General features: G+C 44.5%; 1 protein-coding gene across 1 annotated transcript in view; it reads right to left on the bottom strand.

Moving 5' to 3' along the window:
* Positions 1 to 23,790, bottom strand: part of LOC146821938 (EH domain-containing protein 3) — a 219,397-nt gene that overhangs the window by 158,319 nt on the left and 37,288 nt on the right. Inside the window, exon 2 of the mRNA XM_085613023.1 lies at positions 2,472 to 2,648. Within this exon, the coding sequence (XP_085469149.1) occupies positions 2,472 to 2,648 (177 nt within the window). The remainder of the gene's footprint in view (positions 1 to 2,471; positions 2,649 to 23,790) is intronic.

Here is a 23,790-nt window from a genome sequence, read left to right as displayed (position 1 = left end):
ATAAAGTAAATACTGCTAGCGGGCCTGCAGCAACGATTGTGCCACCCACTCAAGTAGCCCTCTCAACATGTCTCAGGCCTGCCACTGCACAGCATGTGCAGTTTGACGTCGACTTGGCTTTTCAAACCCCTTGTCAAGCATTTAACTCTCCTTTTATTACACATACGTTACCCCTAAGGTTGGCCCTAGGTAGCCCATAGGACAAGGTGCAGTGTAAGTAAAAGTTGGGGCATTTACTTTAGTTTTACATGTGCTGGTAGTGAAAAACTCCAAAGTTTGTTTTTCACTACTGTGAACTCTATCCCTCATTTTGATGATTCCTTATTACATTTAATAAGCATAAATCCTGATTGCTAAGGAGTAGAACTGTCATGTTTGGTACCTATCGCACATTAAAAATGCCACGTTTATAAAGCTAGCATTTTTCTGCTCTTAAGGTATGTGTGCCAGCTGCCTGTCTTAATACAAGTCTGGGGTGTGCGACAGCTGAGCTATGTGCATTCTCTCTAGACAGCCGGACACATAGGGAGCTTCGGTGTGATCAATATGCCAACATCTTTATGGGCTTTCCTGGGCAGGATTGGAGGGAGGAGCTGGACTCAGCCTCACACTTCTACCTGAAGAAGCTAGGTCCCTCTCACCACACAAAGGACTGCTTAATCCCCTGGAGGGTGTCTGGAGCCAGGGCAGGCAGGGAGGACCTGTGTGTACTTCAAAGCCCCTCTTTAAAGTCACCCCCCACTGTAAAGTCACCACTGGGTATAAGAACTGGACTTCTCACCCTACCAATTCAGTTCACTCCTGGACCTGCAGATACTTTGCCAGCAAGAAGGACTGCTGTGCTGCTAAAGGACTGCCACTCTGCAGGACTGCGGCTCTGGAAAAACTGCTTTTCTGCTGTTCTCACCTGCCTGCTTCCCTCTCTGCCTAGGTGAGAGGGACTGGACCTACACCACTTGAACCCAGAATGAATGCAAGAGCTTATCTGCTTGCCTTCTATTCTGAAGTCGCCAGGAAATACAAGACATCCAGCATACTGCAACAGCACCTGGACTCTGCCATCTGAGAGTCCTACCCAGCCAAGTGGTGCCAATCGAGTCGTGGGCCATCTGAATTGAGTTTTCTGTGCTACATCTTCAACATCCACGCATCACTGTCGTTGGTTTGGCTGGAACCGATGCATCTCCTTCGGCGCCGATGCATCACCTGCTTCATGGACATCGCATCACTGGCTGCGTGGCTCAACGAACACACTTCGCCCACCTATGAAGAAGCCGACAACGATGCATCTAGGTTTGAGCAGCGCGGAACCAACGCATCGCCTACATCCATAGGGACTGACGCAAACGCATTGCCACCTCTGCTCCACGAATTGGGCCAGTCGACAGCACAACCAAGTACTTTTTTCAGCGGGACAAGGTTGGTCCCTGCATCCGAGCTATGCTCCAGTGCAGTCAGCCTGAACTTTTGGATTTACCCCGGTGAAGCGTGACCTGATAGCCCCAGTTGGTGCTTTATGCTTGCAAGCACTATATTTGCAGATATTCTTTCAAAATTCACAACTTTGGATCAATTTATTGGATTGTCATTTTGTTCATTAAATTAAGCTCTATTTATTTGATTATTTTTATGTGGTGTTTTCATTGTTTTAAGTGATGCACAAGCACTTTACACATTGCCTCTTAAGTTAAGCCTGACTGCTCTGAGCCAAGCAACCAGAGAGTGAGCACGTTAATTTAAGATGTGTATCGTACTTACCAGGACTAAGATTGTGGTCCCTTCTTGCACAGGGAGCTAGAGACCCAGAAGGACCAGCATTGGCAGGGATCGCCACCTAAAGACATGTGAATTTTATTTATGACTATGTAATCAAGTATCTGATGCTCTTACATGCTTCTGTGAATTGGGCCGATGTGTGTAAAATATATTTCATGTGGATATCTTGTGAATCTGTTGTGAATAGAACTGTTAAGGTCAGAGATCCTTGCACTGTACATACTGCAGCTTGCAGAAGGAAAACCTCAATCCAGGCATTTCCATAGAAAGAGCAAAGTATTGGATATACAAATGTTAGACATTCTAAAACCTAGAAATTAAAATTACACTCATGCAAAATATCAATACCTGCAATATAATCTTTAGGGATAGCTGAAATCTAACGCTCATTACAAAGGGATACTGGAGGTTAAGACCTGTACTTAATAATGCGGCCAAACGTCTTCAAAGCGATGATCAGGAGAATTTGACATAATTATAGAGAACACAAAAGCCAAGTTCTCTTGTTAGCATAGTAATGACACATGTTGAAAAAGGAGCTTGTTCTTCATTGATAGTCCAATGATTGACCCTGGGGGTTGCAGAGCTGTAGAGTAGCAGCCTTGCTGGAAATCTAGTACAGTAAACGCTAATCAAAAACAGGATTGATCCTCAGGGATCACTCTGGTCTACTGGTACAACTGGATTCAACTCACCTGTTCAAAAAGGCATTCCCGAAAGCATTCAGTTTCCTGAAGGGCTTCTTTGGGTCAACCACCAATGCATTCCCTGGTATGACACCTTCCACTTCACCCTGCATCACGGCGATGAACGAGTCGGTAGTGGGTTCAGGACCAATCCTCATGCCGGGAAAATCCTGTTCTAGAAGGTACCTGCACAACAGAGAAGGATATGAATAAGATATTCTGTATACCATCTTCAGGAATGAGTGCAAACATGCAAATCTGGAGTGCTGCCTAATGACTGAAAATGTGGCACATCAGGGTTCTATCAAGGCTTTTATCAAGAAGGCAGGACTCCCATTGGTCGTCCATTGCCAGCAGAGAAATGCTCAAGTAGTGGGCCCTGACTGCATATGTAAATATGGACTTTTTTGCTGCTAGGGTGCAAAGGGAATTCAAAGATTAGTCTTTTTACTGTTGGCCTAGGAAAGCAGTAAAAGAGAGATTAAGATTTATTCTTCACCCACCAGACCATTCCCGAGGTTGGGGAGTTTGTAGTGCGCCCTAAGAGCGTCATCTAGGGGTTACTTTGAAACACTCCAGAAAGGCCTAAAACAGCCCTTTTTCATGGTATTTGGAGCTTGACAAGAGGCAAAATTCTATTGTTCAGAGAGCACTGAAATTCCTCACATCGCCCCACCCGTTCCCTTACGGCACTCCAGAAGATCTTTTGTAGAAATGGATCCTCTTGGTGGAGAGGACTGTAAACCCCCCTCCCCCCAAGCCCTCCCAGGGACCTTACCCACTCTCAAGCAAGTTTAGTGGGGATCCGACTGTACTGAAGGCACAGGAAGCCCAGATTTAGACCACCACATTGCTCTTATGTTAAAAAGGATTTATAAAGCGCTCGGCTACTCAAAAAGAGTGTCCCGGCGCTAAAAGTACCTGCCAAACAACCAGGCCTCACACACGACCTACTAACCTATCGAGGTAATATATTACAGTCTATAGAAGAAACAGCCAGGTCTTAAGATGCTGTCTGAAACTAAGGAGTTCAGAATTGCCTCTGAGGGCCAGAGGAAGGGTGTTCCATAACTTACTAGCAATCACCTGGAAGGAGCGGCCTCCCTTCCTGGTTAGAAAGAATTTTGGAACCCGAAGCAAATAGAGAGTAGAAGATCTTAAGGTACTCGCAGGGCAGTAGGGGATAGTTCTCTTTTTAAGATAAGAGGCCCCTATATCATGAAGTGCTTTAAAAGCAAGGACCAATGCCTTGAACCCTGATGAAGTGTTTCCTTGTGTTGCCCATACAGTATTAGGAGTTGCGAGAATACACGCCTCGTTTGCATTAGACTTTTTCCATTTGCCAGTTCCTTGCCAATCAAGCCCTACAGGCCTTTCTGTGAGAGTAGATAAGCAATAACTCCCACTACAAGGGGATTACCACAAGCTGCCTCTCCCTCCCTTTGCTCAACTAGACAGTGTTTCACTACCCAGTGACATCTCTGCCTACCGCAGGGATGTACACTCTGCCAGTTTACACGATGCAGTCCATGAGGTTTTAACATTTAAAAAAATATATTAGATTAGACCATAATAGGTTAAATATACATTCAATATTATAAAGAAACATAGCTTTGAACATTTCTTAAATTTCCCAAGAAAGTCCATCTTGAACAAATCCTGCATGCTTGCCGCCGTTTCAGGACAGGAGGATAGCGGACAAACTGCATTGTGCAGAGTTGCTTATCACAAGATTTCATAGCATGTGAGCCTATACAGTTTCACTGCTAGTGCCTGGAAGTCAAAAAAATCAACACTTTCCTATAGTCTTCAGGACGTAGTAAAACCTATATACATGAATGCACAGACACAATAAAAAGCGCATACCCCCATCAAGCTTCATAGTTAAACTTGGGCACTCCACACAAACCACAGAGCCTGCACACAGCAAATCGCATACTGATGCATAGAAATACCCACTTCTAACACCACACTCTATACCTCCTGCTTGATGCAAACTCAAAACTAATCCATACAAACATACCCACATCACATTAAGATTACCTCACACGCTAGCGTCTGGTAGAGACTGTAACATGGGCATGAAAGATCTTCCTAGGCATTCAGGTCTTCACAATTCATGTGTTCAACAAAAGGGGCCAAGTAACCGAGACATTCATCCATCATCTCATTCACTGTACGAGTTTGCAGGACATACAGGAGGAAATATTTGGACACTAAATATGTGGTGGGATTCCCAGTACACGCAAAAGTAATTTAAACTTTGAAATAAAGTATATTAAATTCTTTGGAAGCAATGGTCTCAATAATTTAAACTTCACACGTCACTGTGCACTGCTAGGTTACGGCACTCTTTGAAATGGGAGGCCGCTTTATTTGTGGTTTTGTTTCAGTGTCAACACAGACTAAGTAAGACTTCACCCACATTATACTATTATGCGCCACACTAAGGGCCTTCAAACTCTACCCTTCTAGGAAGTCTACTTTCAAGTAGAGGCCTGTACTGCTAGCTGGTTGTGCAGGACTCATCTACTTTCAGGAAATAAAAACGTTACAGCTAGCCCAGATACAGGGTATCAGGATCTCGGTCTTCTCACCATTCAGCTTACGCAGATTAAGAGCAATTCAGTCATTGTAGAAACGCACGCTCTCATCACCAGTGATTTTAAGGATGGTTTGTGAATCATCTGCAAACATTAAAACACAGTGAAACCAAAATATTGGACAAAATGTGCTAGAGGGATCAGATACAAACTGAAAAGTAATGGTGAAAAAAATGCATCACTGGGGAACGCAGTATTCAGTGGTCTGGCCATATATAAACAAGGCGAGAGTACCACTTGTTGGAATCGACTGGCCAAGAAGTCTCCAAATCAGGCAAGAGCAGAGTCATTGGTATAGAAGACCTGAATTCGGCTAATGGAACCTTGTGGTCTACAGTGTCAAAAGCCGCAGACAGATCCAATAAGATCAGCGAAGCGGAGACAGGGTCATTGAACAACCAATGTACCTCGTGACGGGCAGCTACCACAACCAATTCTGTGATGCAGCTGGGAAAGGAATCCTGCCTGCACAGGAGGCCATCGCTCACAATATGAATAAAGACTCAGAAAGGGAAGCTGTGTTTCTTGGTGGGGTAGATTAGACACTATCAAAATGAGGATTGTACCCCATATCCTATATACATTATCAATGTTGCCCATTCGAATTCCTATTTCATACTTTTCACAAATCAATTCCATCTGTACAAAATGTTTATGGAATAAGAAACACCCGCGAATTGCACTTACAGAACTTAAACGTCCTAAATCTGGAGGGTGGTGTACGTTTTCCTGATTTTAAAGCATATCACTCTGCTTTTTTGATTAAACAATCCTTTGCTATATCTTATGATTTTGCTGATACACCGATACCTAGATGGATTGTTTTTGAACGTTCCTCATTAAAGGATTTTCTTTTCCATGATGTAATGTATATGTCCAACTGTACTTTCATATCCAATAACCCTATTTTAAAATATTCCCGCAATTTAATGTATAATCTATTCACTAACGGCCTAACCCCATTTCAATGTTTTTTTATCCTCTATCTGGTATAATAAATATCTTAAATATAAGGGCAAATCATTCTATTACAAACACTGGAAGGAGAAGAGAATTATTTTTGTTTATCAATTGATTCATCAAAACTCTGTCATCCCCTTCCTTGAATTACAATCACGCTTTCAATTACCTAATACATCTCTTAATGAATACATCTTACTTTCAACCGCTTTACAATTACAACTGGCCTCTCACGACCTGCCCAATGGCATACCTTCTCTTACTCCACCCACACCATTATATAGTTTATTTTGGTTGCATAGACCTAAAGCTGCTCTGGTTTATAAATCATTGTTATTACCTGTTATTGAAAGACCTAAATCTCCTATTGAAATTGCATGGGAAACTGACTTGTCCCTTTCACTCTCTATTTCTATGTAGGACACATTATGGTCCAAGTTATTTAAAGTTTCTGCTGCGGCTCGTATAACCCAATCTTTGTATTTTATTTACAATAGAGCAGTTATTACTCCTGTTTGTATATCCAAGTTTTCCCCTTCCTCTTCTTCTTCTTTATGCTGGTCTTGTTCTAAATACACCGGCACTTTGACACATCAGCTTTATGAATGTTCTAATATGTTGACTTTTTGGAAATCTGTTTTGTCTACTTGCATGAAAGTTTTTAACTGTGATATTATATTATCATTACGAAATGTTTTTCTAGGTTCCTTCTCACCCGATTTTGATGACTCCACCTCTATTTCTTTATTATTTGACCTATTTATCGCATTAGCTTTCAAAGTTATTTTGTCAGCTTGGAAAGATAATTCCAAAGAATCTTCATTGACTTGGTGGAACTTTATTTGTGATGAACATAGAATTGCCAATGTCTCTTCTCCTATTCTTTCTCAAAAAATCAAATCTGACCTCCTCTGGCTACCATTCACATCTTATCTTTCTACACATGCTCCGATGTCCTAAATCTCCTTCTTTCTCTATTCTCCTATAAGGTTCCAGCATATTTCATATCTTGTCCACTTCTGCTCCTCCTCTTCTTTCCTTTTCTCTCCTCTTTGTCTTTTCTCTCTTCTGTTTTTATATTTTGCATTTTCATATTAATAGATTAATTATTGTATGTAATATGGTGTTTTTTATTGTGATTGTTTTTGTTTAACTCTTCCTGAAAAATTCAATAAAAATTTCTTAAACAAAAAAAAAAGAAAAAAAAAGAAAAAAAAAAAAAAGAAAGGGAAGCTGTGCGACAGGACGACAGTTGGACAAATTGCCAAGATCCAAAGAAGAGTATCAATAGCTGAATCATGAGGGGCGGACCTGAAATCTCTAGAAAGCTACACTGGTTCTGAATGGCCTAATGCAACAGTATGCTGAAAATGCCATCTAAATAGATTTGTCTACAGGAGCGCTCCTCTAATGAGGCTGGCCACAGTTTTAGCTTTTCCAGAGGACAATCAGATGGCTGAGCAGGGACATGAAGACCAGCGAGTCAAAATGCATGCCCACAAGAAAGTCTCCATCTTGGGTGACAGCACAGTCCTTGTAGAGGTAATAGATGCAACGGGTAGGATAAGGACATACTTCAGTCACCTGGTCACGGATTAGAATATAAACAGTCACAAATTAGGCGATAGATAGAAAACCGATACCGCACCTGTTGTTACTACATCATAAAAGGGGATGGCAGAGAGGATCCCTGGAGGGACACAGTAAGGCAAGAAAAGGCTGAGGCTAGAACAGGTGTCTCCAACCAGTGGATCGCGTATAAACACCTTCCGAGTAGCTCGCAGCATTGGGCTCATTTTTAAATAAGCACAAAGTCATCTCTTTCTCTTAAAGTTAAGGAAAGGCTGAGTTTATTTTACACCAGATCATCAGGCTGCAGATAGCAGGGCCGGATAATGAGAAGTGCTCAGCCAGGTGCTCAGTTAGATGGATGACCCAGGCTGGGACCAGTACGAGACGAATGGCTTAAGCAGTGAGGTATTTAACTCTTACATAAAAGTCCTCGTCAACGCAATCTTGGAGCTGTGAACAAAATGAGGTTTCTAAATAATGCTTTTAAATGGGAGAAAATTCTAAATGAAGTTACCTTACCTGCCTCAATGATTAAGTTAACTCTTCCTTTCAATTTTCTCCCATTTCGAAGTGTCGCATTTAGAAACTGCCGGCCCCTTGCAGGGGCCAGTAGACACTGTGCCATAGAACTGAATACTACAGCCATTTTTTAGAATGAGAGAAATTCAAAGTACAGAAAAAAAGTTACATATTATGAACGTTTTTTGCAGAACATTTTTCTGCACTTTAAATTTCTCCCATTTAAAAAGAGGATTGTAGGTTTCTGTTCTATATGTAACTATGCCACATAGGGTGAAAGGTAGGTCCTGTGCTGCAAGTGCATATGACACAAGCTCAGCCACCCATACAACTATATCCCATTCATACATCGCCAAAACCACGCTCTCCCGGACACATGGCATCCCGGTCATAGTGCCCCTAGTCAAAGTATTTTGTTTAGACCCCGGGTACTCGCAAACATTTTCCCAGGGGCCACCAAGCTTGTTCTGTGGTGTAAAGGAGGGCCGCACGGAGGCCAGCAGGGTGGCAGTTGTGAGTTTGGGGGCCTTGGCAATATAGTGGGTACAGGGGAAGCAAAGCATATATATCTAGTGTCTGAATTACACAATATGAAACCAAAGCTTCTCCACTTAACAAAATTGTTTAACTTCACTTTTTCTCCTTTTTCCCCCCCATCACAAATGAGAATCTTGAAATACAGGACTTTGGGATGCGTGCTATACAAAACCTACTCCTGTGTTTGACTAAATAAACCATAATGTTGTCCATGTATAATATAAACCCAGGCCACCCAAAGAGTGCATGAAACGGATTTGCCTCTTAGTTAATTATTGGCATTGTTGACAGGGTGTGTGTGTGTGGGGTGTGTGTGTGTGTGTGGGGGGGGCGGATGGGTGGAGAATGAAAAATTCTAAATTCATGTTTGAAAACTATCACTTTAAAAAAATAGATACACACACACTGATATAATATGATGTACAAAGGTGAAACGGTTCTGCATGTTAATGATATAAACTTTTTGAATTTTAAACAGCCATTATCGTATTTCTAAACTTCTGCTGCAAGAGGTCTTTCAAAATAAAGGAGTTTCCAAATTTAAAGCTCCGAAGGACAACCTTTTAACTTTATTTCTTAAACTTAAATTAACCTTTAAATAAACGCATGCCTGTTTATTTAGTATCTTCTTAATGTTCATTCTAAATAGAGCCCAGTGCTGCTCTTGACAAGGGGGCCCCGCATGTAAAGGCCACGAGGGCGGCATGCGGCCCCCAGGCTGTACATGGAGCTCCACTGGTTTAAACCATAGTATCTGGCTCTATGGACATTAGGCTTAAAGCAAACTGGGGGTGTCTGGTAACCATGCAAGCGCTTCTTGGCCTTCAGTAGCTCACGATGATTTTCACTGATCAGAAGTGGCTCTCACTACAGAAAAGGTTGGAGACCAACCACCGGGATAGAAAATATTAATGCTCAGTAGCACAGGGCACTCGACCCCCACCCCTGGCACCTGCAACCAGTACCCGGCCCTATTGGTGCCACAAAAGCAGCAAGAGGCAGGCTTTTGGTACCACCAGCGTCGTGAGTGATTGCATTTAATGGTGGGAGCCTCACTCACACTTGCTAATGCCGGCTGCCAATGCACACTACAAGGGTGCTGGCAAAAAGGAACATATTTATAAGAGACACTTCATTTGAACAGGAACATTTTGTACAGTGACTGGAACTTCTGGATGTCAACACACCCGAGACAGATTGGCCCTTCTCCTTTTACAGACGTGGGCTCGCCCTACTAGGCCTGGGCGTGTAACCCAAGTGTTTGTACGGAAAGACGAGCAGGTCAGTAATTATGCACGCTTTCTTGCATGCTGTGTGGAATTGACAGTTGTGTTGTTTCCAATTATTTAACCTGAAAATGCGCACAATATATATAAATGTGGTTTAGCAAATGTGCGACAAAAAAAAGAATCTCACAACTTCCGTTTCAAATAATGTATTTTGTAGTCAAACTTAATATCACTCATATGTTGTATACAATTGTTAAACATACATTGTTCCGGGCATATTTGTTGAGTGAGGGAAGTATGGAGATGGCTCAAGTAGCTCCTTGAGCCCCTCATGGGTGGGTAACGCACTTCACAAATCCGATTGGCTGATAGATTTTCCCAAGAGTACCATCCCAAAGCAAAACTGCAGAACTATTATTTTTGGTCAAAGGAAATAACCAAGTAATTAATTTGCTGAGAGAAACAACCGAATCTTGCACCGGTTATAGCTCAGCGTGTTTGAGTGCCCGCTGCAGAGTTCAGTGCACAACCAACAGGGTCATTCAGCTGTTCATTCTTCCAAGGTTGATAAAAAAGTAGTGTCAAGTAATAGATCATGTGGTATTTAAAGGCGGTACACATTTCTTCAGCAGCAACGCTACATAAAATACAATTTATGAAATGCCCAGTGGCTGGATTCTTGCAGCCGCCTGACCTTGGGTTGTACAAAGAAGCTATTTTAAGCAACTTTTTTTTAAAGAAAAACGCAACAAAACAGTTTCCTGGCAGGTCGCCTTACTGCCTCTCCGGTAAGGAGTAGTTAGCAGTTATTTATGTGCTGCCGCTTGTGGAAGAAAACGCTCTTCCGGTATTTTTTAGGTTGTTCTTTCCTTGCATAAAAATATGTGAAATACAAAAAAACCTTCAGAATGACATCTTTATAAAATGGGGCTTGAGACAACGTTTTTGTCATAGGAGCGAATGGCTTCCTGGCAAACAAGCATTTTCAAAGTCAATGTTTTGGCCTTCTCTATAGTGCACACACAGACCACGGTATCTAAACCACATATTTATTAAGCGCAAACATACGGCAGGCAACCATGCACAGAAACCAAACAAGCATTGGAAAAGCCAATTAGTCTCGCCTTAACGCATGGATACTCGCAAACATTTCCAAATTTTGGTCTGCGATGTGACAGAGGGCCAAATTGATGCCAGCAGGGTGATGGTCCTTTGGGGGAGGGGGCAGTAAGGTGGGTATAGGTGAAACAAAGCATATACATCTAGTTGCTGAATTGCACAATGTGAAACCTGAAAACCTGGGATTAATCCGAGCTTTCCTAAATTGTGTGATCCTAGGCAACTGAATTTTCACTTTCCCTCCTTTTTTGTCATTATCACATATAAAAGAGGACCGCAAAATACAGGACTTCAGGATGCGTGCTGTACAAAACCTCCTCCTGTATTTGATTTCATAAACTATAATGTTGTTTATGCGCAATAGGTACCTAGGACACCGTAAGAGTGACATAACTATTTGTTCACTATTGGCATTGTCAGAGTGGGGGAAGAATTAATCTTCCTAAATTAATATTGCCTCTTGTTAGAGTGCATGTAGTGGGGTTGGGGGGGTCACAAGGGCGGCCGCTCTTTCGGCATGAAGATGGCTTGTGCTTAAGATGCCTCCAGTTCACCGCCGTTCCTTGGATGCCCTTCTACAAGGCTGGGCTGCCTTCCAAAAAGTTTGGGTCTTACTCCTTTCGCATAGGTGCAGCCACAGCCACAGCCGCAGCACTGAGCGGGTTGGGCGAGGAGCGCATAAAGCGTCTGGGCTGCTGGGCCTTGGGCGTCTTCAAAGGGTACCTTAGGCCCACGGGTATCGGAGCGGTTTTAATCTTGCAGAAATAAATCCTGCATGCTGGCGCAGAGTGTGGACCCTGGACCACTTATACATCACAAGGGCACAGCAGTGGGTATTGGTGCATAAAGAATCCAAGGGAGACCTGGCTGCGCAACACACCAGTGTCTTGGCTGGGGAAACCGGGCACGAGATGGGCACAATTGCTACAGACCGTTCATGACGCATTGCAGCGGAAAGAAAGGCCCGATGAGGTCCTAGTACACTTCGGGGGAATGTTCTGGTATGTCTCGGATGGAAAGATCTGTTGGGGTGCAATGACGTCAGGGCTCACTGAGATCACGAGGCTGGTTCTCCTAGCAGATGTGATATAGTCAAAGGTCATAGCCCGTCGAGAGTGGAGGGAGGGCCATAGACCACGGGGCTGTGGAGAGCCAGGCACAAGCTAAAACATCTGCACAGCAAGTGTGCAGGGCGAACGGCTGGGGGTTTGCGAGGCACTGGCTCAATCTCCCTGGGATAATATGCGGTAGACGAAGTCCACCGAACCGGGAGGGGGGGGGGGGGGGGAATGAGGGGGGGAGGGTATGGATATGTACGAGGAGCCACTGACCGTGTGGCAGAGAAAGCACACACAATAGACAAGGCCCCTGGAATTATGCGATTGTGAGGTCGCTGCAATTTCTGCATAACTATTTGCCACATAGTCCATCTTCTGCCGCATAATCAAACATTTTTGGGTTAAAATCTGTTTTATGAAGCTCAAATGGTTCAAAAGATACTAAAAATGCAGCGGCATGTGCTGCCGTGCAGTGGAAGGCCCCTTTGCAAAGCTGGACTGCTCACATTTTTGCTCACTACCATATTCGGGTATTAAATTGGTAATAATGAGGTGCAGTCAATGCCCAGAAAGGGTTACCAAGTTTAAAAAAGATGAAATAATGAAGTTATATTGTTATGAAATGTGCCGCATTACGCCACATAATTGGCCTTTTTCTTACTGCAAAATTTACTCACCCTGCCACCTAATTTGGCCCTCTCCTGCCAAGTGGCCCCGACAATAGCCCAGGAAGAGCTGCTCAAACAGTGTCATTGGGATGCCTTACAACAGGGGCACTGAGCAGGAGATGGGCCAGCAAGGAGCAACTGCAGGCGGACACGGCACTTGCAGCCCGGGATAGGCCGGACGGCCGCCTACATAGGTCCTGGTATCAAGGGAAGCCTAGAAGCTGCTAACTCCAGACACCTGCAAAGGGGCGGTCGTGCAGGGAGGAGCCAGAAGTGCTGCCAGTGATTAATATGAACCAACAAATCCAGAACCGCCGTAGTAAACACGACAGATGTGATGAAGAATCTGAATCCATGGATTGCGAATACCATTCAGATGTGATGTCCCATGTCCATAGGTTTATGTCTGAATAAACTGCAGTCGTTATGCACCAACAATGGCCCCCTTTGTCTGTTCACTAAAAGGTGAGAGGGTGCATTGGATGGCAGGGAGGTAACTGGTGGGTGCTGGCACGTCTGGGAAGGGTTATAGGAATGGCATTGAAAACACCCCCTCCCCCCCCCCCCGAAAACACCCCCCTCCCTTGCCGTCACCACCCCCGTACCCAGGCAGGGCTCTCTCTGGAGTGAGATCTCTGGCTGCAGCACAGGCATAAAGAGAAGCTTCATTGTTAAAAGGATTCACTAATCAGAGAATATGCGGCGTTTTACCACTGACAACTAAACAGGTACATTCACCAGCCTCAGAAGGGCCACAGTGAACCTACGCAACAGAGAACAAAGCCAGCAAGACTGGGAATCAGGCAATGGATCAGAGCCTTCTGGGAAGGGAAGGGAACAGGGGAAACACAGCAATATGACAAAGCCAAAACGAAATACACAGAGCAAGGTCAGGAACACAGGCAATGAGGTCAGATGACAGACGAACCAATGAGAGGGGAAAACAGAAAAACAGCGAACAAGAAGCGGTGAACAATCAACAAGCAGATGAACCGACAGACATGGAAGCTTGCTAGGCAGCTCTGCCACAGCCTTCGTATGGTTTACCTTTTGCCACTGGCTCGTCTACAACTCACTGCACCCCCAGATGCCAAAGGCAGCTCTGCCACAGCCTTAAAGGAATACACCTCACATGTATTCTTGTGGCAGTCCTCAAACATCTTGGGGGGGGGGGAGGGGGGGGGCGGGGGAGGAGAAAGAAGTGTGCATTTGACAGGGTGGTGATAATCACAGGATGGAAAGAGCTGGAAAACACATGCGTTCTCATGAAGTGTTGATCAAAAACACGAAAGTAGTTTCCTAAATATGAGCAGAGGAAAGATACAAGTCAGCTAATCAAAAGGATGGCAAAGAGAGCTAGATACAGCACTCAGAGCAGCGGGAGGCCTAAAGGGACACAGCACTCTGTGCTGCAGGCCTTGATACAGATCTTTGTATCTGGAGTCCCAGATACATCACTGGGCAGCAGTAGCCCTAGGGCCATACAGAACTCTGTGCAGCAGGAGGCCTAAGGAGCTATTGGGCTCTGTGCAGCAGGAGGGCGCGACACGACGATACAGCGCAGTGCAGCAGTAGGCCCAAGGAGATACCGAGCTCTGTATGCCAGCCTAGAGCGATGTGCGCCAGGGCACAGGATGGTAGATGTGCAGCAAGGGGCATAAGGTAATGTTCAAAAGGCAGGCACAAGGAGATACACAGAAGGGGAGCCCTGTAGGATGTAGAGTTCATGAGCACAGGGTTATGTGCATCATAGGGGTGCATGCTGAAGTACAATACAGGGTGGATATTGGTGGGAAACTTTTTGGGGATGGGTCATAGCAGCGACATTTCTATTTGTAGCAGCCAGTGGCCATCAGCTCACCCGGTCCGGTTTTCTCTTTGCGTTTTAGAACCTACAGCATTCCCACCGCCATCCCCCATTATAAAGCCACGGCTACAAGTACTAGAAAGGTAGGAAAGACTGGGACGGCATGAACTACTCAGACCCAACAATTTGGAAGAAGTCCCTGCACAGCATCAGTAAGGCAGGTGTGAACTCTGCCTGCACCAAGGCTCAGAGGCGCCCCCTCTGGAGTACACTGGTGGAAAGACACTGTGCCTCCCCCAAGGCAGAGGCTCCCATCACCCTCCATTTGTGCCTTATGAAAAGGACTCCTTTGGTGAGCCTGGGTGAGGACACACTAGTGTGAAGGGTTGTAGGCAGGCCACTGGTGTACAAGACTGAGAGACTCACCCCCCCCCCCCCCCCCACTCATCTTCCGACCACTGCGCAGAGCAGTCATTTCCAGCCGCTGGTTCCGTAAGTTAGTGTTCAAAGAGTGAATAGTTGTGAAAGTCTGGAAATTAATCCCGATGGCCAGAAATATGACGTCTTAGGAGTGTTTACATGCATGTAAAAGGTCTTTTGATGGAGCTTGGGGCTGGCTTGAGGATATGGATGATCTGCGGGAGGCCATGACCTGATGTGTCTTCATTTGCTGGTTTGGGATCCTGAGCAGCTCTACCGGTTGTTTAACGTTGGTGTGTAAAGTCCTTGATCTGCTACAACCTAAAGAACTGCTCCGCTACTGTACCTGATGTTCATCACGTCTCAGGGGTTCATGTAATGTACTCTAGTTTTAGTGCTCCGTTAAAAGGGGTCAGCTATTTTCTAACACGCCTCAGGATACGGCTGCGTATTAGAATAAGCTAGGCCCATTTATAATTTATTTCCGAGTGCTATGAAGCACCCGTGTGCCAAGAGTCAAAAAGGGCCTTTTAAAGTATTCTTTCCAATTCATTACAAGAATGTAATGATGGCCAGTGACCATTTCAGCTAAATACCAGATTTAGAATAGCTTACTTACAGGAAAACATGCGCCAAAAACATACAAAAGGGTGCACATACCAATATACACAGGTTACACAAAGGAACATGCACACTCCTATAGCTGTAAGAAGCCTCATTTCATAAGTTTACCTTCAGTCAGCTGGGAGTTATGAGCCACCATTTGGAACGCTGGAATCTTTGAACCTATACACTGGAAGGTAAAAAACAGACCAAGCCCCAGAGTGCCATAGCTGTGGCAAAAAGCCTTTGTGAATTGGCACCAAAACATCTACTATGGGAATATCAAAATGTACGATAAGTAGAAATAAGAAGGATCGTACCCTCTTGGCACTGGAACAATAAGCATCGGCAAAGCCAATAGGTCTCGCCTATGCAAGAACTATGGACTTTGGCAATGTTGTACACTAGTGTAGTGTTGTGCATTAGAGTGGAGTCACACAGAGTGGCATACAGTGGAATGGTGTAGGGTAGAGTGGACTGGTGTAGAATGTTGCAGAGTACAGTGGCATAGATTAGAGTGTTGCATAGTAGAGGGGAGCTGCGTAGAGTATAGTGGCATAGGGTGCAGAGTAGAGTATAGTGCCACAGAGTGCAGTGGCGTAGAGCGAGTCCTGCAGAGTGCAGCAGCATACAGTGGAGTGGTGGAGAGTGGGGTAGCATAGGATGCAGTGGCGTAGAGTGCATCGGACAGAATGAAGCAGTGCAGTGTAGAGTGGCGTTGAGTGCAGTGTTACACAGTAGAGCGTTGTAGAGTGCACTGGTGTAGAGTGGAGTATAGTGGTGTTAAGTAGAATAGCGTAGAGTGCAGTGGAGTTGTGTACAGTGGTGCAGAGTGAAGTGCAGTGGCATAGAGTGGTGCAGAATAGAGCGCAGTAGTGTGGAGTAGAGTGGGCTGGTGTAGAGAGCACTAGCATAGATGAGAGTGGTGCATAGTAGAGTGTAGTGGCGTAGGGTGGAGTGATGCAGAGTAGATTGGCATAGAGTGCAGTGGAATAGAGTGCAGTCGTGTAGAGTGACAGAATGCAGTGGCGCAGAGTGGAGTGGCGCAGAATGAATTGGCATAGAGTGCAGTACTGCAGAGTAGAGTAATGTAGACTTCAGTGGCGGGTACTGAAGTGTAGAGTGTCAGAGTGAAGTGGTGTAGAGCAGAGTACCACTGAGTGCAGTGAAGTGGGGTAGAATCGGGTGGTGATGGACAAAGTGCAGTGGCAGAGTAGAGTGGCACAGAGGGTAATGGATTAAGAGTAAAGTGGTAGAAAGTAGAAAGCAGTACAGTGGTGTCGAGTAGAGTGGGGTGGTGAAGAGTGCATTGGTGTAGAGTGTTGCAGAGTATAGCGTCGTAGAATGCAGTGGGGTAGATGAGTGGTGAATATCTGAGTGCACTGGCTTAAAGTGGTGCAGAGTGGCACTGAGTGAAGTGGCACAAATTACATTAACTCAGAATAGATTACAGTGGTGCAGGGTAGATTACAGTGGCGCAGAGAAGAGTGCCGTAGAATGCAATGGCATAGAGTAATGTGGTGTAGAGTGTAGTAGCATAGATTGCAGTGTTGCAGAGTGGCATAGAGTGTAGTTGTGTGGAGTAGAGTGGAGCAGCATAGTGTAGAGTGGATTGGCGTACAGTAGAGTGGATTGACGTACAGTAGAGTGATGCAGAGTAGAGTGGGGTGGAGTAGAGTATGCATGGTGAAGTAGCACACTGCCATTGCAGACCAACACATTTACTACTGAAATGACCATTATATTTGCGCAGACACACAGTTTTACTGATAAAACTATACAACACACAAACAATAATGTATGGAAATGGCATAACCTAGTGTATTGATTTGTTTTGACCGCATTAAAGTATTAGTTTCCACTACACTTCAGAATTGACAAAAAAAAGTGTTTCATTTGTGCTTTAATTCGGATATATTCTGAAATAATTGCAGTTTATCTAAATGTTGTGTGCTAGGAAAGAAACACTTCCCTACCCCCAGACCCCAGCAAGATTGTAACATGATTCCTCTCACTTTTGAAGTCAGAGAAAGAAAGTAAACACCAAGCTTCCTGGAAGACATTTGACCCCAGTCTTTGAATGCACAGCACATGTGATAAGATAACAAGATTTACAGGCCTGTTTACAGAAAGGAGCACTCGTGGAAGAATACAAGGAAAGGTAGCAAGCGTGAAAAGGTTTTAATCCTTGAGCTGGAGGAACTCACTCTGGACAGCATAAAACAAGTAAAGCCAGCAAAAAGAAAGACAAACTGATTCACAAACCCAATGGCAAGCAACAGATGTAATGCATTCCTAGGGAAGCTTTCGGAAAGTTCCCAAGTTGCATTCAGCAAACCAGACAGTACAGCCAGGAGGCTTGGACCTGAAAAGGGAGTTGAATGTTCAAGGGCTGATACACTCCTGTGAAAGAGTACGTAAAACAGTACTCCCTTAATACGAGTCCTAAACCCTTGTGCGAATTGGCCCCGAGAGAGACAGAGAAACAACCAGCAATTTGCATCCTAGAAAACAAGAGTTTTAGAAGCGCAAATAGAGTACATGGGCCAACACTGAAAAATATTTACCCTCCAGAGCTCCTGTACAAACTGAACCACTTGGTTCTGGGCCGCCAGACACCAAGACAATACGTTTCAAATCCTGGGCATTTGTTTAGCAAATTAGGGTGGAGCCATTTCTACTGTGTGACATTATCACGAGCTATTGGACATGGACAAATACTTTATTTCCACCTTGGAGAGCGCCATTGTTGTGCCTTTCCCACGGATAGTCGCTTTTCGCACTTTTGCCAGGCATGCAAGCAGCAGGTTGACAAACTGTTTAAGGGGCTGGTGGCGCGAAACCTTGGCTCTCCTAACACATCAACACAGAACTACATGGTGGCTGCGGTTTGCATGTGGTCCTGAAGGCGTGAGACTAATAGGATTGGAGATCATTTGCCATTTGTTCATTGCTGTGAGGTGTGTTCAGCCTCCTTGCTCCCAGAAAGACTGGCCATTCGCTGTGTGCCGGAGGTGATATGGCATGTGATTGGTCAGAATGAGTGCCAATCCAGGACCTCTGAGAATGGGAGTGGGGGACCTCGAAGCCTGGACGGCTGGCTTCTTAGCTAACCACATAACACAAATATTTTTTTCTGAAAATGGCAGGACACTCCTAAGAGCCTAGAACATGACCGGACACAAAGCAGAGGAAAGATGGTGCAGAACGAGAACCTCCTGTAGAGCTTTACTAGGTCTGGCAAGTTTAGAAAAGGTTTCAATAAATAAACTACACAAAGTATTTCCACGTTCACAAATATTTAAAACAAATCTTCCTCAACGTTTTATCTAGTTGAAATCACTCCACAGGCCTCTTCCAGCCAAGGCAGGATTGATGGGAACAGGACTAGATCAGGACAGTGTGGTACACGGCAACAAACTCCACTCTCTGGCATCTGAAGATGAAGCACAACACCCCCACTTCCACTATGATGCAGAATTTTATTAGGCTTCTTCTGCACTTTCCGGAAACATATAATCCAAGTCCACAACCCTTGCACAGCGTCTCCGGAAAGTGCACTCGTAGATCAAGACAGACATAGAACCACCCTATATCAGCTTCAGAGGTGGCTCAGTTGGAACAAAGCACAGCAGACTGGTTGAAACCAGTGATCCACGCCAACCAGTACCTTCTACCCCTACATGTCCTTTAAAATCGCTCTAAAGGGCAACAAAAACCCACCATAAAGCAGGGCCAATAACACCATGTGAAACTGACCCTGATGGCGAGACTAAGCCTGGAACGAACTAAGCTTCAATTAATGTATCTTAAGGAGCTATTGAGGTTTCCCTCAGCATCAAATCTCCACCCAGAATACAGAAATATTTCAATTCGTTGGAAGACTCAATTCAACATCCCCCAATTTACCAGTTAAAACAGCAGCGTTTCAAAAAACACAAACAGGAGAGTCCCCCGCCCCCCCAAAAAAACAGAACCAACAAAATTTGTGTTTATCAATCGTCGAGAGCGTTAACGGACACAGACGCAGTTCACTCGACCACTTGGCTTGGTAAGCTCACTGCACTTTAATCTAAATTTTCGTACTCACTGGCACCAGAATTACCCTAGATTTGAGATAACTGCGCGTTATTTCTTTATTTTCAGACGCCTACGGGCTTCGGTCGTCACCAACTTCATTTCGAGTCTTAACGTCATTTGGTTTCAACATGCACGATCCTTAATAGGTGAGCCACGGTCTTTAGTTATGCGGTCTATAGTCACCGCTTATCATCGTCCATTATCTTCAGTTAATACTTATTTTTCGTCAGCTTTATAGATCACGATCACCATAGTGAAAAGAATGCATAACACAGATATATAGCAGGTACGTAGTGTGATTTCAATGCTTTTAAATAGAACCTTGCATAATACGCGGAATTCGTTTTCTTCATTTTATTTTACACTGTTTCTGCAGAGATTGAACATGTGAACCTCAGAAACTTGAACAAATCTTTAAAGGTATCGTATACCTCCTTTTTTGGCCACACTAGTCACTTTGGTGTGGGGAGCACTTTCCACCAGAGCGCTAATAAAACCTCGCGGTCTCGCAACACGCAGATTCTGAAATTCTCCCCTTTTTTTCCCTACAGCTTACCCCTGACGAAGGGACTAAGATGTCCCGAAATGCATTGGGTGTTTAAAAAGCTTTTTTTTGTTCCAAATTGTTGTCTAATAAGTGTACATACTCATTGATGATGCTTATTGTATAAAACATTGAAATGTATATTGAAAGAATGCATATGATTTCTGAGAATTGCATATGGAAATTGTATTAAACGATTTAAAGTATTTCATAGCAGTGCACATTGCAGTCCTAGTAATTTCTGCACTAGGCCAATACTTCCAGATGAAAGAGTGCCATTTAACAATTGGTGGACAGGACTTCCTAGGAGTTACATTCATGCAAACCTTTTTGGGTTAGGTTTAAACAAACCCAGTACCCCTAATGTGTTTGAAACAAATATGAAGTTAATTCCTGCTGCGTACCCGCTCTTTTGTACATTGGACCTAGTGTGTTTTCCCCACCGGTGCACTTTCTTTGCTGGCGTTGATTTTTCTGGCCTTCTCAAAGTTATATTTTGATGGATCATCTTGGGACCAATTTTAGGAATATACTCAGGTTTCTGCATGAAGCAGTCGTAGCACAGTCCGTGATGGAGTAAACTCGAAGCTCTATACTTGTAAATGTAATTGCATTTATCTAGCGCTTACTACCCCTGATGAGGCGTTGAAGCGCTTTTTTGGCAAGTAGCACACTACTCTAGGACCCAAACAGCATTAGCGGTGAATTAGTATAAGGAAATAAGAAATTCATTTGTCTGTTATTTGTATTGAAAAGGATAGTGGAGGGAAGGCTCTGCATTTATGTAGCGCTTGCCACACCGGATGGGGTGTTTAAGCGGTTTTCAGCGAGTAGCGCGCTACTCCAGAACCCAACCAGGATTAATGTGGAAATTAGTATTAAGAGAATATGAAATTAATTTGAGTGGTGGACATGCAAGTTTGTTATTTGTATTGAAAAACGATGATGGAGGGATAGAAGAGGGAGAAGTTTGCAGTCACATAGCGCTTGCTACCACGATGAGGCGTTGAAGTGCTTTTGGCAGGTAGCAATCTACTCCGGAACCCAAACAGATTAGTGATTCAAGCACAAGGACTTCCCTTCAACCTCTGAGGTAATGCTGCGATTTTCACAAAGGCCCCGGCAAAAAATTAAACCCTTCGCTTAGCTTTCCTTTTATTGACCCCGTGTTGCGGCGCTGGACCAATAAAAGGAGGCTTGGCAAGAGAGAGGTCTTTTTCTGCTTCCAGAGCAAGGAGCAAAACAAAAGACCGCAGGAGACCAGGACTAAAACAGGTATGTTGATGTTCCCGCCTCCTTTGGCAGTCTTTGGCCCCTACACACTCCACACTCCACCCCCCACCCAGGCACTTTAAGGGGTGGAGGGGACCTTCGATAGCAACTCCCTCCGCAGCTAGGGTGACCAACCGTCCGTAAATTTCACGGACAGTCCGTAAATTGGACCTCACGTCCGTTGGGATCCTTTTTACGGACGCCTTTTGTCCGTAATTTTAGGCATTTCATGAAACAGATCTGTTCCCCTGCGAGGCCTCAGCTCCGTGATGGGGCCGCCTCGCACTCCTCTGAGCACAAGAGCAGCCCCACCCCGCCCATTGTCATTCTGTGTGGGGCTGATTGCCACATACAGAACGACAATGGGTCAGTCTGGGCTGGCACAGCATGTGGTGGCCTCCTCCAGCCTCGGTCCAGGGCAGGGCATTCTGTCACCTGGAAGTGCAAAAACGCCCATGCTGCTGCTACCTGAGAATCCAGTTAATGAAGGAAGGCAGTGAAAGAAGATCAAAGGAAAGGATTATAGTTATAGTGTAGCAGCCATGGTTGCTGCTTTTTACTTTTATGCAACTAACAACCATTGACAAAGCCAATAGTTCTGGCTTGTTGTAGGTGTAACGTTACTTGTTCTAAGTGTAACGTTACTTGTTGTATTATATATCTGGATTCAATGACACAAGCAACAAAAATACCAGTCGGGCGGCACATAATATTCAGCACTGATTTTTAGTTTGTGTTTTAAGCCACGCATTTTATTACATTAAACACCCTTTTGGAGAGACCCCCCTAGTTTTTACATCCCACTTAAAGCTCTGGAAACACCATGTCAAAGTCGCCCCACGTCCAGGCACTGTGCATCATGCATGACTCATGCCTTCCACTTTTTCAGATTGCCTAAGTGCAGGGGCATAGTGAACCCTGCCCCACCCCACCCCTTGCTTTAGGAACTACAGCGAGGGTGGAGTTCTTGATGGGTCTCATAATTAATGTGAAAAGGTGAGTGAATAAATTAATGAAGGGATGGGTGGATAGATGAGTGAAATGATGGATTGATGGATGAGTGAAAGGATGGATGACGGGTGAGAATGGGTGGATGGATGAGTGAAATGATGGATGGATTGATGAATTGATAAGTGAAAGGGTGAATTGATAAGTGAAAGGGTGAATGGATGGACGGATGAGTGAAAGGGTGGATGTAAGGCTGGATGAGTGAGTGAAAGGGCGGGTAGATGGACAAAAGGATGGATAGATGAGTGAAGGAGTGAAATGGTGGATGGATGAGAAAGGATGGATGAGTGAAAGGATGGATGAATGATAGGTTCAATGGATGGATTCATGAGTGGATGAGTAGATGGATGGGTGGGTGGATGGAAGGATTGATGGCTAAGTGAAAGGGGATTTGAAAGAGAAAGGGGATGGATAAATGAATGACTGAATGGGTGAATGGGTAGAAGGATGAGTGACTGGATGGATGAATAAGTAAGTGAAAGGATGGCTGGATAGGTAAATGGCTGGATGGATGAGTGAATGGATGGATGGGTGGAAGAGTGGATGGATGAGTGTACGGATGGATAGGGTGAAAGGGTGGATGAATGGATGATGGATGAGTAAAAGGGTGGATTGAGGGATGGATGAGTGAAATGATGGATGGAAGGATACGTGATGGATAGGCTTGTAAATGGATGAATATGGACGTGGATGGGCACATAGATGGAAGGACAGAATGAATGGTGAAAGACTGAATGATGGATGAAAGTATGATTACACATTGTAAGCCCTATTATCTTAAGCAACATTTCCTATACATTGACACTCACATTTATATGAGTGATTGTCTCTATATAATATGTGTGTGTTGTAACGCACTCCAACACTCTGCCCCACATACTTGGGATGAGTAGCAATATAGAAGAAATTAAATACACGTGAGAGAGGGTCTATGTGAAGATGAGGGGCGCCATTGGAGGGTGGTATCAAGGCCGGCCTGGCCGAACCGGGCATTGGGCGTTTTCTCTGGGAGCTGGAAAGGTGGGGGCGGTTTCGTAATCACAAAAAGACCTGCACATTTGCTTAAAGCTGCGCGCACACGGACAAACCATGAAGTGCACAATTGTCTCAACCTAATATAAACTTACTTTCACTTGTACTTTAGTAGTTATCTATTTACTTACTTATATACTATTGCGCAACCTTCTCTGATGTGTCTGTAAAACGTACCTTTTGTCCTGAATTTTGACCTCCTGTCCTGAATTTTTGTCCTGAATTTTTACACTCACTGTCCTGAATTTGCACCCATGTCAGTTGGTCACCCTATCCGCAGCCCGATACCTCAACGCC

Source organism: Triturus cristatus, chromosome 6 (genome assembly GCF_964204655.1).
Source record: "Triturus cristatus chromosome 6, aTriCri1.1, whole genome shotgun sequence".
NCBI classification, from domain to species: domain Eukaryota; kingdom Metazoa; phylum Chordata; class Amphibia; order Caudata; family Salamandridae; genus Triturus; species Triturus cristatus.
This window is presented reverse-complemented; position numbering and strand designations above follow the sequence as displayed.